At 39.8% G+C, this 16,700-nt stretch overlaps 1 protein-coding gene across 2 annotated transcripts in view; it reads right to left on the bottom strand.

Annotated features, from left to right (window-relative positions):
* The window catches only part of WFS1 (wolframin ER transmembrane glycoprotein), a 34,488-nt gene extending 18,271 nt beyond the window's left edge, over nt 1–16,217 (bottom strand). Inside the window, exons 1-2 of one of the 2 annotated variants that reach the window (XM_054203414.1) lie at nt 16,084–16,217; nt 13,892–14,089 (exon numbers count right to left, since the gene is read on the bottom strand). In XM_054203414.1, coding sequence (XP_054059389.1) covers nt 13,892–14,084 — 193 coding nt within the window. In that variant the 5' untranslated portion in view covers nt 14,085–14,089; nt 16,084–16,217. Of the gene's footprint in view, nt 1–13,891; nt 14,090–15,643; nt 15,951–16,083 lie in introns of those variants that run through there. The other variant, XM_054203415.1, reaches the window with a different exon arrangement.
* Nucleotides 16,218–16,700: the final 483 nt, after the last annotated feature.

The raw sequence follows: 16,700 nt of genomic DNA, 5'->3' as shown, positions 1-16,700 counted from the left end.
CATCTTCAGACTACATCAAGGGTTAAAAATCAACAAACTCCTCAACATTCATACAAGGTTTTGAAGAATGGATTTACATAATCTAGATAAGAAATCTTTTCAGCGCAAAAGATTTTATAGACAACCAGAGTACACTGGGGTTGTCATAAAATTTCCTTTTCAGTATTCTAGCACAAATCAATGATGGATACAGTAGATTCCCATTCTTTCTGATATCCTTCAGGTATACAACTGAAACACATCATGTGTGCATCTGTGTGACTTCCATCCATGGATTCTCAAGTATTTAAAGGCACATTAATAATAATCCTTACAGGTAAGGAAAGATTTTTAGTTATATGTAAACATGCAGAACGGATCATACACACCCAACCACCACATAAAACGACCTCAATTTTTTTAAGTGCTCTTCTAACTGCTAGGAATCACTGCCTTAAAAAAAATAATAATCCATTAAAGCTATTTAATGCAGAGAGAGTCAATAGAGCACATACTGAATAATAACAATGTTTGTTGATTTACTTTCCTACCAACACAAACACATTAGAGCTCTCAGCAGAGTGGATTTACCCAGAACAAGAGAGTTTTAGCACCCTGCCTGCTATGTCACCACCTTGCCAGGTACACACAGCTCGCTCTTCCGGGGTCACAGCTACAGCACCTGAATTCTCCAGATAGATCAACAGGAGAAAGACCACAAACAAGGAATACCAAAGCCAAAAATTGGTGTTTTAAAGGATCACAATCTCTCACGCCTTTTGAGCTTAACATCTTATTTGTTCACCCTGTTATCGGGGGCCAGCCACAAGACAGTTATGTTATCATGCACAACAGATCAATTTTTACATAAACACAAGCTGGAACTTCCAAGTGCTTTAGTGCTTTTAACAGTGGAAATCTAATGAGAACAGGATAAAAGGAAAACTGAAAGCAGTTTCTCAGACAGAAAGTAATAATGAAGACAAAGTATTCATTTGAAACATCTAAGTTTAAAAGAAATTACAGGTTTTACAAGTGAATATTAAAGCTGCATGGAAATTCTGTTGAACAAGAGATTAATGCATTAAGCAACACCCACACTAAGTGTACAAAGGAAACCTGTATAACATACACACTTTATATGATAACGACTACAAGCACTCATTTGGGCTCAGAAAAAAAAGCGTCAGGGAGGTGCAGGAGGAGGAGGAAAAAACCCATGTGTTGGGGAGAATAGAGGATCTGAGTTGACAAGATATGAAACAAGATTTCTGGATTGGCCTTCTCATCTTATTAGTACAGCAAGTGTTCCTGAAGTGACTGAAAATAGTCAGGAAGAGTTGAGCGTATGCACAATGTATCTGCTGTGTTCAGTCCTAGCCAGTAGCAACACACTTCCAAGCTCACTGAATAAGCACCTAAAAAAGTACACAAACATTTTTACCATTTCATGAGAAGATTTGCCACTTGTTGCAGATGAAAATTGTTAGCAAGGTGGCCCAACAAAGCACATCAAGCAACGATAAGTAATCGGATTCCCAAATGATCTTGCAAATTCTAGGGTTTGGGTTTTTTTTAAATACAGGATTTTATATGCACTTTCCTTGATGTTTTGAACAACAAACAAAACTGAGAAAGAGCAGAGCAGCAAAAAGGTCAGACAACAGCAATTATGATATCAACGGCCTCCCAGAAAGTACCACATTCAAGAACGATAGTCATGGTAAGATTTTAGATACATTTAATAAATAACTTCATGAGATAACTAGTCAGAGAAAACAAAAGGCAGAAAACAATTTTTGCTTCTAATGGAACAATGCACAGTGCCTAGTTTCTGAGATTAGTGAGCCACTCTACTAATAGCAAGTTAGGTTTAGTACCCAGATGAGAGTGTCAGAAGCAAAAAAATCTGCTACAGTCATATTGCAAAGCAAAGCCAGAATGAAAGAAAGAGGATAAAGAAAGTTCTTAGAAATAAGAATGTATCGTTGTAAAGCCAAGGTCAGGCCAAACCAAAGAAAAATAGAAAAAAACAATGGTTTAAAAACATATACCATGATAGACCAAGAGAAAAAGGTCTGGAGAACAACTCAGTGCAGAAACCATTGCTTCCTTTTTATGCCTTTCTCAAGCACACAAGGAACAGCAAGCTTAGCAGGTACAGACAATTCAAGGGCAACTTGAATTCCAGGGAATAGCACTGAGAAGCTCCTGTGAAGGAATCTCAAACATAAACAAAGACGTTATGGTTTCTTTTAACTGTGTTTAAGACTCTAGTTTCTCTTAATTGTTTATGCAAGTGCTCTACTGAACTATATACAGCAGCACGTAGCCTCTTACTTAAAACTGAGACATGGAAAGCAGCAAGTATGATACCAGAGAGACCTGTGATAACAGAGACCATTAAATCTGATATCCATACAAGGCAAATATATAAAAGAAGAAAAAAAAAAAAAAGTCTTAAGCCTATGGAGGGGACAAAAGAGATATACAGGGTAAAATCAGCAGATCTTGTGAAAAACCCTTGACATAAGATGCCCCTGAACGAGTCAAACTGTTTGAGAACAACAGATCCAGCTCATATTTCTATCTCCAAAGGTAGTAACGCTTCTCACAGAAGTCATCTAAACAAATTGGAATGTAGGCTGTTATACAAGTAAGAGATTAAAGAAACAATAAACAAAGAATAGAAATACACAGGTCTCATTCTCACAGGGGAAAGATTATCAGTTTAGACGCACAGGGTTATAGGATAAGGTGTATATTATTCAATGCATTTATGTGTAAGTGAAAAAAAAGGGGGGTGTGCTAAAATGGAGGTGACAAAGTTTGTTGATGATTCTGTGTTATTCAGGCAGAAAAAAACACTTCAGAAGTGACAACTGCAAAAAAATAAACCCAAAGAAAACCTGCAAAAGGATTTCATGACTGATTAAGTGTAAAAGGCCAGATGAAATGCACTAAATGCAGACCAAGACTACACCTTATCATTGCACACACAGTGATAAGCCCTGAACTAACTATTATCACTCAGAATAAAACCTTGGAGTTTGTAACATACTGTTCTAAGAAAAAGAAACAGCTCAATGCTAGTACGACACTATTATCAGTGCTTTTTAACCCGGGGAAGAAACTGAGGAGAATACTAGACATACTAAGAATTGGCAAAGTAGAGAAGGTAAACAGAGAGACTATTCATGTCTTACCAAATCCAAAAACTAAAGGGCAGGTTAAAAGTATTTGGCCAATGCCAAATATTTACACGTGTTTAAAAAGCAACAGGACAAACCAAGAGTAGAAGAAAAAACCCAGAAAGCACTATGAAATACAAAGATCTCACACCACTGAGCAAGGACGCTTCTAGGCTGAAGAACCACCTTCTGAGAAGGAAACAGCTGCCATTGAACATCTTTAACATCTCAGTAAAATATGAATAAAATCAAGTAAGAACAGCACTAGCACTGCATTTACAAGCAGCTCCATGGCTCGAACAGACATGCTGTAAACAGCAGCGTAAAGGACTGTAGTGAAAAAGATAACAAGAATCTTGAACCTGAAGTTTGTCAACATTAAGGTTCTTCAATATTAATACTAAGCATGGACAGGAACTTCTGTGATCCTTCACACAGAGTTCACAGACTGTTAAACTCCAGGGGTAGTTCAGGCAGGAGAGAAGAAAAACCTCCACTTTTTATTTTCATTAGCTTTATCCAGTAAGCTCTCCACTTAATGTAAAGTGGGTTTTCTACTCATAAGTCACAGATGTCAAGCATCTCCTCTCAGCTCCATGTTATTAACTGACAAGAGTAATTTACATGTTTGAAGAGCGGTACGAAACAAGCTTTCATCCACAGGTCTCTCCACCAGCTAAATCACTGAGGTGGGAGCAGGGAGGGAAGAATGTCTTTTTTTTGACAATAGATCTCCCACACGCGAACAAATTCTCCATATACCATGAAGTGTACTGACGTCTGAACTGATCTGTGTCACATCACACAGTACTGTACCTGCTTGAAGCTTCAGGCATACATCCCTTTACTACTTTAGCAAGGCCTTACTGTAATTGAATCTGAAAGGAAGTACAGTCTGGATTACGAAGAAAATTACTTGCTTTTACTTTGAGAGGACACTAGTATGAATAACCTGTGCTCACTGCTCAACTCCACCCCTCCCACAGAAAAGACAAATATAGGACTAGTTACTCAATTTGAAAGAGCCTCTTCCATGACTTTCATTATTATGAACTTGAAGCTGGATTTTTATCTTTTAGAGATTTCCATGCCTCTTAAACACAACACGTAAAGCTTATCCCATCCATAAAATAACAGAACTGCCTAAGTAGCTCTTGCAGACAGAGTCAAACTGTTCTACTATCATTAAGTCCAGAGTTATAAATGCAATCTGTGCCACAACTTTCATCAGGGAAACTAGAGTTTATATTAAGCTGTAGCTATCCAACTCAGCACTGGATTACCTTGAAAAAGAAAAAGCCAGTAACAGCTTAAAAACATGTTATAAATCCTGTCCCAAAGGATATTAGGGCAGCGCACAGATAGGATGCACATCATCTTAATTATTACCATAAACATCCACAAAGAAAATCAGCTTGCTGGAAGACAGTCTTTTTTTAATATTCATTTTTCAACCTCAGTTTGTATTTAAGGTCCCCAAAATGTGTTCTCTGTCCCCTGGATCTCAACACCTTCTGTAGAATAAAGCTAAAATTAACCAAAAGAGAAAAGGCATCATTTGGCTTCTTAAAAACAGCAGCATCCAGCTGCTGAAGACAACCCACCTGCAAAACCTCTGTATTAGCAGGCTGCTTTGAAGCACTGGCATCTGTTGGCTCTGGCCAACCGAACGGCATTCTCAAACCACCATTCTAAGGGCATTCTGTCTCCTACTCCTCAGCTTTCATCAGTCTTGTTTTCTGTTCCTTCAATATTTACCTTTGCTAGAGAAACAGTTATAGCTGTTAAAAACAGCTATAAAAACAGTTATATATAGTTCTCAGAAAGAGAAGCTGTTATAGCTTCTTATGAAGTCAGGAGAGGTCTTGCTACAGAGTTCAAAACTCTGATAGGACTATATTGTAATCATCTGGTCTTTTTGAGCTACTAAAAAAAAAAAAAAGAAAGAAACAAAGCATGACTGAACCATCAGAAATAATAGCCTGTCAACAAAGTGACAAATATTCTTACAGATTTTCAGCAATAGCTCATTTACTAGTATAAAGAAAGTTTTACTATGTTGGAAACTGAAGATTTTCATATCATTAGGTAGGAAACAAGCAACAAGAATGCATGCACATACAAAGTAAATAACACAGGCATATTTCTCCAAGCAATAGTCAAGGAACTGTTGACTAGTCAAGTCAAGGAATATTCAAGGAAAATGAAAGCTTAAGGATGTGCCTACACAGGGACATTGACCAAAACAGATAGAACAAAACATATTTTGTGCAAAATCTCACTAGAAGGTATTTCTTGTGGAGTCATGTCCTATATAACACCTCCAGGACTTTTTGCAGGCAAAGTTTCTTCTGTAAGCAAATATCTTTAAGTATATAAAAATCAAAAAAATCCAAAATTTTCAAGGAACAATCCATAGCTTTTTATACAGACTGTTTTCACTACGAAACAAGCTTTCTAGACTCTCAGATGCACTTAGGAGCAAAGGCATACACATATTAATGACAAAATAAAAGTCCTTTTATTTGCTAGAAGATGCTATGTAAACATATCTGCAAAGTGAAAGGTGTCTGATTTCTTTCTTTCAGGAAAAAGAAATTTAAACTGTTCACGCACAGGTAGATTCTCTATTATCGATGTGCTTTTAGAAAAAGTTGATCTGTACATTTTGTAACAAAAATTAAGATTCTAATAGCTTTTGTGTGTCACTAGATTGTACTATTGAGCTTTCAGTGTTCAGCATAGCCAGTTTGAATCTCTAGAGAAATCCTCCTACTCACTTTCCACAAGCTCCAAAAGTTCAGTGGTATTGTGTGAAGTACCTATGTAGGAGTAAAGTTTCTGGAAAGACTGACATTCCATTCGAAAGCAGGCATTAAGCATCACGTCATAAACATGATTTGTACACATAGAATATAATGACACAAACAGAACTGACTGGAGAGGGAGAAATATTTTGTACAACAAACATCACTGTTTTGATAAATGGGTTTATTAACTTTAGACACTTATTTGCTCATCCATGAGTGTTGAATCCTTTCATCCATGCAGAAGCCTCGTGGATTCTTATGTTAACTGCAAAGTAAGGGCTTGGTACAATTAAGAGTACATTGAATGTTTTTCTTCTATGCACTTCAACTTCCATGGTGAGATCTCAAGAGGTTCCTACTTGCCCCAAGAACAATTAGAAGTATTTATATTAGCATACGCTGCCAGGCATTCTATTTTTAAAGGTGATAACAAGGATGGGAGAGAAAGGAGTAACATTTGTTTACAGAGGTGTTGAAGTCTAAGACTCAATTCTGCTTTCTCTGGGAGCAGCAATGAGTTTGTAGTTACGATAATAGTCTTAGTCACACCACAATTGCAAGTCACCAAATAGCATTAAATTGAAAAGGGAACAACTGCACCCCCACAAAATGAAGGCAAATTGCCAGGAGAGCAGTAGAAAAAAAAAAAAAAAGCATGTAGGTGGAAGACTAAGAGTGATGATATTATAGACACTATAAATTTTAAAACTGGAAGGAAAACTATTCTTAAAAGGTATTTCTTCCCAGCATAGCTATTATTGTACAATGATTGTTTAAAGTCATTAAAATAATTTTACACACAATTAATAAGACAGGCCTGCTGCTTCTTCTATGCAGGCATCTCTGATTAAATCCTTTATTGATGAGCTGGGATAAATCTAACATGTTCCAAAACTGGAGAGTTAAAAATAAATAAGCTTTTTCTCAGTTCTCAGTTGAAAAATCATCATTATTAACCCTCCCCGCAAAAAAGAAAAAAAAACAAAAAAAACCCAAACAAAAAAAAAAGAGAGAGAGAAAGAGAAAGAGAAATGCATCCAGCAGAAAAGCAATGTGAGAAAGAGTTGAGATCATAAAACTCACCAAGCCCACATATTTTCATAGGTGAAGACCTAAAGTTATCATAACAACCTGCACCATGCTCAATGGAATTTCAGCAATTCTGCAGTTTAGGCTCTTCCCCACGCAGACACTCCAGCAGTTCATTATCTTACCATCAAAATAGAGTGGCCCTTAAAAAGGCCCACCCCAAATTGTTTTCCAAGTCCACAGTACCTTATCACCTTGCTTAGTAACACTTCTAATAGTTAACTGACTTTGCAAAGCATTGGTTTTATTTCCCAGATTACTGTTTCTAGTCTCACCTTCGAACTTTCACAATACAGTGGGCCTTCTCCTGCAAGGGGCCCTCTAACAGCACAACAGCTTCAAGTCTCTCCTTGATTATTACAGTATAAAAGGGATTTGTTGCTGTTTTATTTGAAGATGAACGTACAGATATTAGGTACTTCCAAATCTTTTCCTCCAAAGCCACTGCAAAATATCCACGGAGATTCGCAGTTCTTGCTGCTGCTGGATGCAGATGCATTGTATTAGAGAGCTGGTTCAGATGAGGAATGTACTTTTAACATTCCAACTTGTTCCCATTTAATCAATTTCTTTGCACAGTGGAACATGCATACTGGATTCCTTTTGGAGGAAGCTAAATTGAAAGATTGTAGTCCAACTGCTACAATAAGTTTTTAAATGTGTACAATAGGCATGATTTACAGAGCTACTCCTATTTTCATTACTTGATTTACTAAGGTGAATATAGCTCTTCGCCTTCTATTCTTCAACTGCTCATTTCTGTCCCTCTAACACCCTGGGACTATGCTAGAACAAACATTTTGTTATCATAAACAAACACAGATTAGGAAATTGATCCACCTGAAAAATAATGGAGGAAGACTGCGCACTTTTATTAATCTGGTTCATTGTGCAAATGCAAAAATTGTTATCAGTAACAGTATCTTTGTTATCGGCCGAAGAAAACATTTATGTATTTCAAATGGCGAAAGAGGCAAAGATGGAGAATCTTTCCTCAAATAAATGGGTATCCGATCTTAATCCCTCATAAGGTAGAAACACCAGCATGTTATTGACAACACTAGCAGCAGTCCTCAAAAAGACAATTCCCATTGTTCTGCACCAACTATGACTACGTCCCAAACTTTTATGTGAAAATACAGTCATTAACTTTTGTTTGGATAGAATCCTTTCTCCCCCACAGCAATAATTGGCAAATGAGCTTTCCAGAAGCCCGAGTAATTACAGGTGAAGTGGAGAAGTTTGAAGGGGCATTAATAAACTGACAGATAAATTGTTAAGTAATTAATACTTCAAGGCATAAACCTCCCCTTCTAACAGTCAAAGATTTTTCTGAGATTTCTTCAAGCTTTGCACAAACATTTCACTTTGCCTCAAGAGTTAGTCTGTACAAGCAAACTGCCAGAAAATGAAGACACAGAAGTGCTAAAATAGAGCTTTGAAGCAAAGCTCTTTGTAACCTTAAGTGGAAGAGGCTAACACTCGGAAAATATTTGTAAATTAGAGAGGTTCCCTATTCATTAGCTATCATTTAGCAATGCGTTAGAGATGCACTGTTGTACATTGTTACGATGTGTTGTAAACTGTTCAGAAGAATTTTTCGTTCTATTTATAAATCCTAAGTCACACAAAATAATTCTCTTCCAAGAGATACAAAAAACCTTATAACCTTCCTAAATACATGCAGAACTCTGCACATCTAGGAACAAGACATAAGAAACTGACTTCTGTCTGCAAAGCTCTCAGTACAAATACCTTCCCCGTATGTTCTCAATTCTAGAGCAAGAGATTTGTACATATTTCCTTAAGAGCACAAACACGGACAAAACAAAATTAGTTCTTTAACTGAAGATGTATTTCTTCAAGCACTGCAACTTAGCTCTGCAATGCTCTCAAAACTTCGCAAACTCTTATCTCTGAATTCCTACCTGATTCCTCCTCTCCAACCTTACTGGCTAGCAAATGTACATGAAGGATGTAAAATACAAATACAATCTCTGTTATCCGCATATAAAAAAAAAAAATATATGCACCACTGCCTCCCAGATTTCTCTATTATCCTAGGATGCCCACTTTTACCCGCTGGCTGGCAGACAGTTCCCTACCAGTTTTTAAGACATTTTACATTCTTGAAGGTACTTAAGCATTACAAGAAATGGTAACACCTGCAGCACCATAAATATTCACCTGGGGTGCAAGTCAGTCTGGTTCAAGTTACCGTTATGGCTGACCTGAAACAGTTACTTGAATCCACAAATCCAATCTAAGGCCAGTATCCAATCACTATCATATGGTGAGAAATTTCTCTCAACTCTGCTATTTTCATCTGAATCAAAAGTGAAACATCCACTGGGCCACAGAAACCTATCTTCTAGCTCAGCAATACAGACCACTTACCTGGAGTGTCGATTCATGTGTCTCTTCGAAAAACATTAACAACAGCAATATCCAGATAGTCACCTGGTAACCAGATGAACATGTTGAGGGTGCTTTTTTCCTAGCTCTGCTCTGTGTACACATAGAGCAAGTGGTTTCACTAGTAAGAATGGTGTTTTTAAGCCTATTTGGAGAATCTGGTGTTGGGACCTCCAGAGCTCTTATCTGAGCTATTCCTTTTTGCATTGCTTTAGGGCTGTATCTGAAGGAAGGAGGATGCACAGAGTGGATGAAAGATGCCAAAAAGGGCTATGTAGCATCTGGACAGAACCAAAGGGCCTATGCACGCAGGAGGCGCAAAAGTGTCTTAGGAGATTTGAGTCTTAGTCTGTTTCAACAAACTTCACCAGACTTCATTAGTAAGCAGCCACTGGTCTGTGTTGGTATCCACCACGGTCCTCCTGGCACAGACTACTAAAATAATGGCAGAACTTTTTTGTTTAAGCAACTAGCAACCCTCCTGTAATTTGCTTACGTGAATACTGATGACTCAATGGTTTGCAAATTTCAGAAGCCCTAATTAGTAGTGTATATGCTTTGCTCACTAACAAACTTCCTGTCCAGGAACATCCATGAAAGAGTAACAATTTTTTTTTTTCCCCCCCATCATGTACACAAAGCAGTAACTTATATAGGCAGAAGTTTTCTAGGGAACGCAACAGCTTTTGGTAGAAATAGGAATACTCTTCTTTGTTTTTTTAAAGCAACAAAAGCAGTATCTACAAATCCTCTCAAGATCAACAATTGATTATTATTTTTTTTCCTAAATCCAGATTTGATTTGCACAATAAATTCTCAAAGCACTGTGTTACCTCCCATTGTGAAATGAATTATGCAAGGAATAACAAAAACACTACCTAATGATATATTAGCAGAATACAGATTGAAAAATTGCTATGAAAAAACCCTATAGTATAGGAGTTCGATCCAAATTAAGTACCTGTGCAGCTGAGGATGTGTGTGTGTGCTTAAGTGCTTTACTGAGTCAGAGCCAGGGCATTCATTAATTTGCTAGATTATGCTGCAAGATACAGATAATGCTGCAGAAGTAGGAGATGGATGTTTCCAGGAAATAAATGACTTAATGTTCACATTGATGCTATAGCCTTAAACACAGCATAGGTAAGTAGAGACTGGAAAAAGCAGCACAGATCAGAAATACAGATATGTTGGCAAGAATAATTCAAGAATCACCGAGTGTTGTAATTGACCTCTAGATATCATTTGCTCCAAGTCCCTGCTCGTGCAGGGCTATGTAGAGACAGTTGCCCAAGACTGCCCAGACAGCTTTTGAGTATCTCCAAGGATGAAGACTCCACAGCCTCCCTAGGCAACCTGTGGCAGTGCTCAGTCACTCTCACACTAAAAAGGCTTCTCCTGATGTCCAGATGGAGCCTCTGTATTTCAGTTTGCGCCCATTGCCTCTGGTCCTGTCACTGGGCAGCAGTGGAAAGAGCCTGGCTCCATCCTCTTTGCATCCTCCCTTCAGATATTTATAGATATTGATAAGATCCCCCTGCGCCTTCTCTTCTCCAGGCTAAACAGCCCCAGCTCTCTCAGCTTTTCCTCACAGGAGAGATGTTGCAGTCCCTTCACCATCTTTGTGGCCCTTTGTTGGACTCTCTCCAGTCTGTCCATGTCTTTTATACTGGGGACCCTAGAACTGGACACAGTATTCCAGGTGTGGCCTTGCCAGTGCTGAGTAGAGGGAAAGGATCACCTCCCTCCACCTGTTGGCAACACTTTGTCTAATGGAGCCCAGGATACCAGTAACCTTCTTTGTGGGAAGGGCATATGGGCATGTGCGAGACAGGCTTGAAGTAAAACTGCCTTTCAAAGCAGTATTTGAGATGGGCATTGTACAACTCCTCTAACAGAAATCATAGCCAGTTTATTAAAAATTAAATTACTTCTGTTACAAATTTGAATTTGTAGAATCTCGTGCAAGATATTTAAGTCACCAATAAAGAAGAGCATTCTATATATTTAATAATATTTATTGAGATAGCTGTCTGTACAGCAAAATGTGCTGGTCTTTTCTGTACTCTTTTACATCATTCAGAGTTATAGTCATCATCAGAGTGACACACAGTGACTATTCAAAGTAATTGACTTCTTAATCTTCCAAGAAAGAAGTTGGAACAGCCTTTCCCAGAACATCTGTTCTAGTGCATATGTCCTTTCATACAACCAGACCACAACACGCCATGGCTAAGAGACCAGATCCTTCACTCTTCCTAAATCTATCAGCAACCTGAATGTTATTTATTGGTAAAGGCTCTGGTGATTCCATGAAATACCTTCTCTGTCAGTTCAAATATTTTGAAAATTGATGAAGCACCAAGATTCTGTTTGAGACATCAATTTTTTCATATGTGTTTCCATATGCATATAAATGACTGCGAATTTGTATGTCCCTCTATTTGTACTTCTTTCTGAAGTCCTACTAAAATCCCTGTTCTGACAACCAATGCTGCTGTGGGTGGAAGAAAAATTCTCCACTTCCTTTCTTTTAAAAGAATTTTCATTTCTAGAAACTGTTAGCATTATGACAAATAACATAAATCTAAAATAACCAGAGAAGAAAATACTGGATGAAGAAACATGATCTTATCGAAGACATTTGCTGTCTAAATCCACTAAAATCTTGGTTGTTAGAGACTCCAGCATGACACAATGGCAATAGTTGCTCATTCTGCAGCATTAAATATTTGCTTATATTAAGATGGGGATGGAAAGGGCAACGACAGTGGCACTGGGCACTGAGAATATTTTCATGGGAAGAGATTTAAAGTAATCAGGAATGAGTCATAACTGAAATGGAGAAATACATCAATGCTTGAAAGCCCTCTTTTACAGGGGCACAAACAAAAGCATCTATAATACAAAACTGCATAGGAATATTAGTAAATACACAGGCCTGCAAAGAGAATTAAGACAAAACTCAATATGATTTTAAAAGGACAATATTTATACGGAATAATAAAATCTCCAAATTAGGCAGAGCAGAATACTTATCAGAATGTCTCTGTAAAACACCACTAGATTGACAGTTTGTACTCATTTTCAGAATCTGGCATGAATGTGGGCGCCAACAACAGAAACCTATGTTTTCCTTTTTCAAATCACATTATAACCAAAGATAACCCAAGACAACGCCATACCATATTCCTAAATTGTTGCTATTCTTTCCCTGTTGAATCATATTAAGAAACTGGAGAATGAAGGAAGAAAACATAACTGTTAGCACTGATCTTAAATTAATAATCATGTCATTAATGTTAGAAGTGTCAATTCTCCATCACCTCCCATTTCTTTTACAGGTGGGCAAGATGACAAAGTTGGTAATGATACAGAGGCATGTTAGAAATTCAGGTATCCAAAAAATTCTCTTCCATCTGGAATCTCTTTTAGTAACAAAAGAGCCCAGAAGGTTCCAACAGTCAATTTTTAATTAGATGCAAACAGTAGATATGCTAAAACAGCCACAATATTGGCCTGAACTATGCACAGAGCTCAGCTGCATCTGATACATGCCATGTAAATATTCACACATTAAATAATTTTAAACTCTTGCATATCCTTATTAGCTTCAATAGAGTGACTCATATTTAGGAGTGTAAGGGCATGCACATAAGCTGTTTCAGAATCAAAAAATCCATTTTACAGAAAGTTAAGGAGCAGCAATTTTGCTAGACCTTGAACACAAGTCCTTCTTGCACAAGTGTTAGATTACCAACTGAATTTAAAACTGGAACTCAGCAGCTGAATGCAGGAGACAGATATTTTTCTTTCTACCTTTTGCATGAAACATTTCTCTCATCCCATCAGTTTTCACAGTCTTTGAAACTCAATGGGTTTGCACTGAAGGGAAAAAAAAAAAAAGCCTCATTCTGCCTTTCAAAGTGTATCATGATTCTTCGTCCAACTTCTTACCTGATGGCTAATCTTAATTGCATTTCTGTCACTCTGGTTCAATCTATCAGTTTATTATTCCCTCAGTCTACATTACAATAGTAGCTATTCATCCACATTAAAATTCCTATAAAAGTTAGCATGCGATCTAGCCACCTAAAAAAAAAATCAAATTGAAACCTTAATATTATGCTAAATTACATTTAATTCTTCCTGCCAGTTTTTCAAACAAACTTCTTTCCTGTTGCTCTGTACACTTAAGAAAAATTGGACGGGAAAACTCAAAAATGTGCAGAAAGTAAGTGGCAGAAGAAGAGTCTCTTCCACAACAACAGCTTAAAAGAAATCAGAGGTATTTATTTTCTTACTTTACAGAGTCTCATTAAACAGAGTTTAGAATAAATATACACACAGTAATCTCCCAATGTTTAACATAAGCCAATTTTGCATAAAAATTGCTTTCATACTTACCGTTTTTTTCAGCTTTCTCCCTGCTATGGGAGTAGCCAGGAACTGAAGAAGAAAATGTTGCAGTATCTCCTGGGTATGGTCCAGATTTCTGATTGTTCTCACTATGGTCCACAGCAGCAGCATTTAGCTGGGACCTTCCCAGATGCAGCTGGGGGTGAGAGGAACTTGAGGGGGGATCAGGATCTGAATTCATTTTAGCTGCAAAAAGAAGAGAATAATGACTAATTATCAGATAGTAGGGTTATAACATAAAACCAGAGTAAAAAATTTAAAATCTGAATATATTTATATAATTAGCTGAATAAAAAGCCTAGAAAAGGGCAAGAAGACTGATAGCAACTTCAAGATGTATTTATACATTCTTTAATAATTCCAAGCATGAGCACCTATTGTTGAATAAGACTTAACCATATACAGTATTGTGCCAGAACAGTGACTGCCTTTTTTCCTAACTAATTAAGAACTGATTATCAAGTGTAGATAAATGCTAAAATGAATGAATCAATCCTGTAAATACTGCATGTTCTACTTGCACATGCAAAGACAAGCCTCTAACTTTTTATGGAACAGTATTGACATGTCTATAACGAAAAAAAAATTCGCTTCATATCAAGCACCTGGTTCACAGGGACCACCTAATCAGGCGACAAAGAAAGACAAGAAAGGTAAGATGGCAAAGGAGGAGAAGGTGTAGAACTCTGCCACTGGAAATGCGAAGAGGGACACCACCAAAGATGCTCTTTATAAACATTCACAATTGATATACACATGATCCAAAATAAGCTGACTTTACTTACTACTAAACTACTACCCAATTTTATAAAAAATAGTATTTATATAGAAAGCCGCTAAGGCATGGAGGGAAAGGCCTTACAGTTCCTTACAAGAGAAGTCCTTTTAAACTTCCACCATAAGCCCTCTCCTAAACAATGAGTGGAACTCTGTCCTCTAGTAAACTAAATCAGTAAGCTTTCATACAAGTGCTTGCTGAAAGCTTAGCTTTTACAAGACAGGAAGTAGCAAGCTATGCATATACTATCCCAGCATAACACATAGTGACTAACTCTTGCTGCTTAAGAGCAGCTTCCTCCAAGTTAAGCAATTCAGAAGGAACACTGTGGAAGGTGTCTGACTACAAACTATATTTTTTAATTCTGTACGTTCAGAATACTGGCCTAAAGATGTCCTTGTAAAGATGAAAGCAGTATAGCCAAAATCAAGATACAATACCCAACTCAGCCAGCAACTACTTCCACTTAAGAGTAAAATCACAACGGGATGCTAAAACTACCAGCAGTATTACCACCATTAAACATATTCTTCGCAATTTAGACAACTTGCTTACTAAAATTAAGCTTCCCTAAATCGAAAATATTTTACTGATACAAGTAAATACATTTCTGTATTATGTTTCTACATTAAGTTATAAATAAACCAATGCAGTTCAGTTCAACCTTCAAATCAAGTCCTGGGAAAACACAGAGATTAAAATACTTTCCCAGTAAACCACTACGAGTATTTTTAACCATTATACAATCACAAAAGTTACTTTGCATCCGGTTTTAAACATGACCTTAGCGTTTCGAGAGACGGCCGAGCGAGAGCAGCCAGGCTGGGGGGCTCCAGCCCCGCCGGCAGAGGATGCGCTGCGCAGGGAGACTCCGGCTCTTTTGGGGCGAAACACTTCCAGAAAGGGTAACTGGGCAACAAAGCTGTCCCCAACACACGTGCGAGGCACAGGAAAGCACTCACCTCGGTGTTCGCTAGCTAGCAAAAAGAAATACTCCCGTCTCAAAAGTCACTCTGCGCTTCTCCTGTAAGGGCCACCACCAAGTTTCCCTGCTGCAGGCTCAGAGGCGAGCAGAAGCCTGCCCTTAGAGCTGACTTCAGGATTTTTTTTCTAAAAGCCTGAGAACGGGGTCAGGGTAAGACTTTGGGGGAGCCCGGGCTGCTTTAGGAGCCACCCGGCGCCGCGGGAGGGGCCGGTGGGGCCCGCCCGGCCGAGCCCCGCTGCCGGCGGTGACTCTGCAACTCCCGCTCCCGGAGGGACGGGACGGGAGAGCGGAGAGGGTGCCCGGGAGGAAGCTGCCACCCCAGAAGGCCGGGCAGCCCCGGCGCGCAGCCGGAGCACGGCGGGAGGGAGGCCGTCAGCTCGGGCCGTCCTGCCCAGGGTCCCCGCCCCAGACGCTCACCGAGCCCGGCAGAGCGAAGTCACCAGCGCAGACTCCCGGCGACAAGTTTCTCTGCGGCTCCGGTGGCGGATGGGCGCCAAGTGGGGCCCCGCCGGGCGCCCGCAGCCCTATGGGGCGGCCCCGGCCCTCCCACCGGCCACCGCCCCCTCCCCGCCGCGCTGTGCTGAGGGGCCAGCGCCGCTGCCACTCACCGCCCGCCGCCCGCCGGGGGGGCCTCTGCCGCTGCTGGGCGGGGCCGGCAGGAGGAGGCGGAGACAGAGGCGGGCAGGCCGGCCGGCGGGTAGCGGTAGGGGAAACGAGCGCAGCCGGGGCGGCGGAGGTAGTGCGTCGTGTGAGGCCTCGTCCCGTGCTGTGGCAGCGGGTGGCTGCCCGCCGGTGGGGGATGAGGGTGTCTTGACGGGGCGGGCTCCAAAATGGCAGCGCGGGTGGCGGCGCGGCGCCCGACCTCAGGGGAAGGTCCGTGGGGTGGCGGCCGTGAGGTGAGGGCGGCCTGGAAGCGGCGGAGCTGGGCCGGCAGCGGTGAGAGAGCAGCCGCCAGCGAGTGTCGGGGTAGGCGCCTGACGGCTTCCCCCGGCGTCCGGCCCCGAGTCGTCTGAGGTGCGGATAAAGCCCTTTGC

Source organism: Rissa tridactyla, chromosome 5 (assembly GCF_028500815.1).
Source record: "Rissa tridactyla isolate bRisTri1 chromosome 5, bRisTri1.patW.cur.20221130, whole genome shotgun sequence".
Taxonomy (NCBI): domain Eukaryota; kingdom Metazoa; phylum Chordata; class Aves; order Charadriiformes; family Laridae; genus Rissa; species Rissa tridactyla.
The sequence above is the reverse complement of the archived record's forward strand: the minus strand, read 5'-3'. Positions and strand labels throughout refer to the sequence as shown.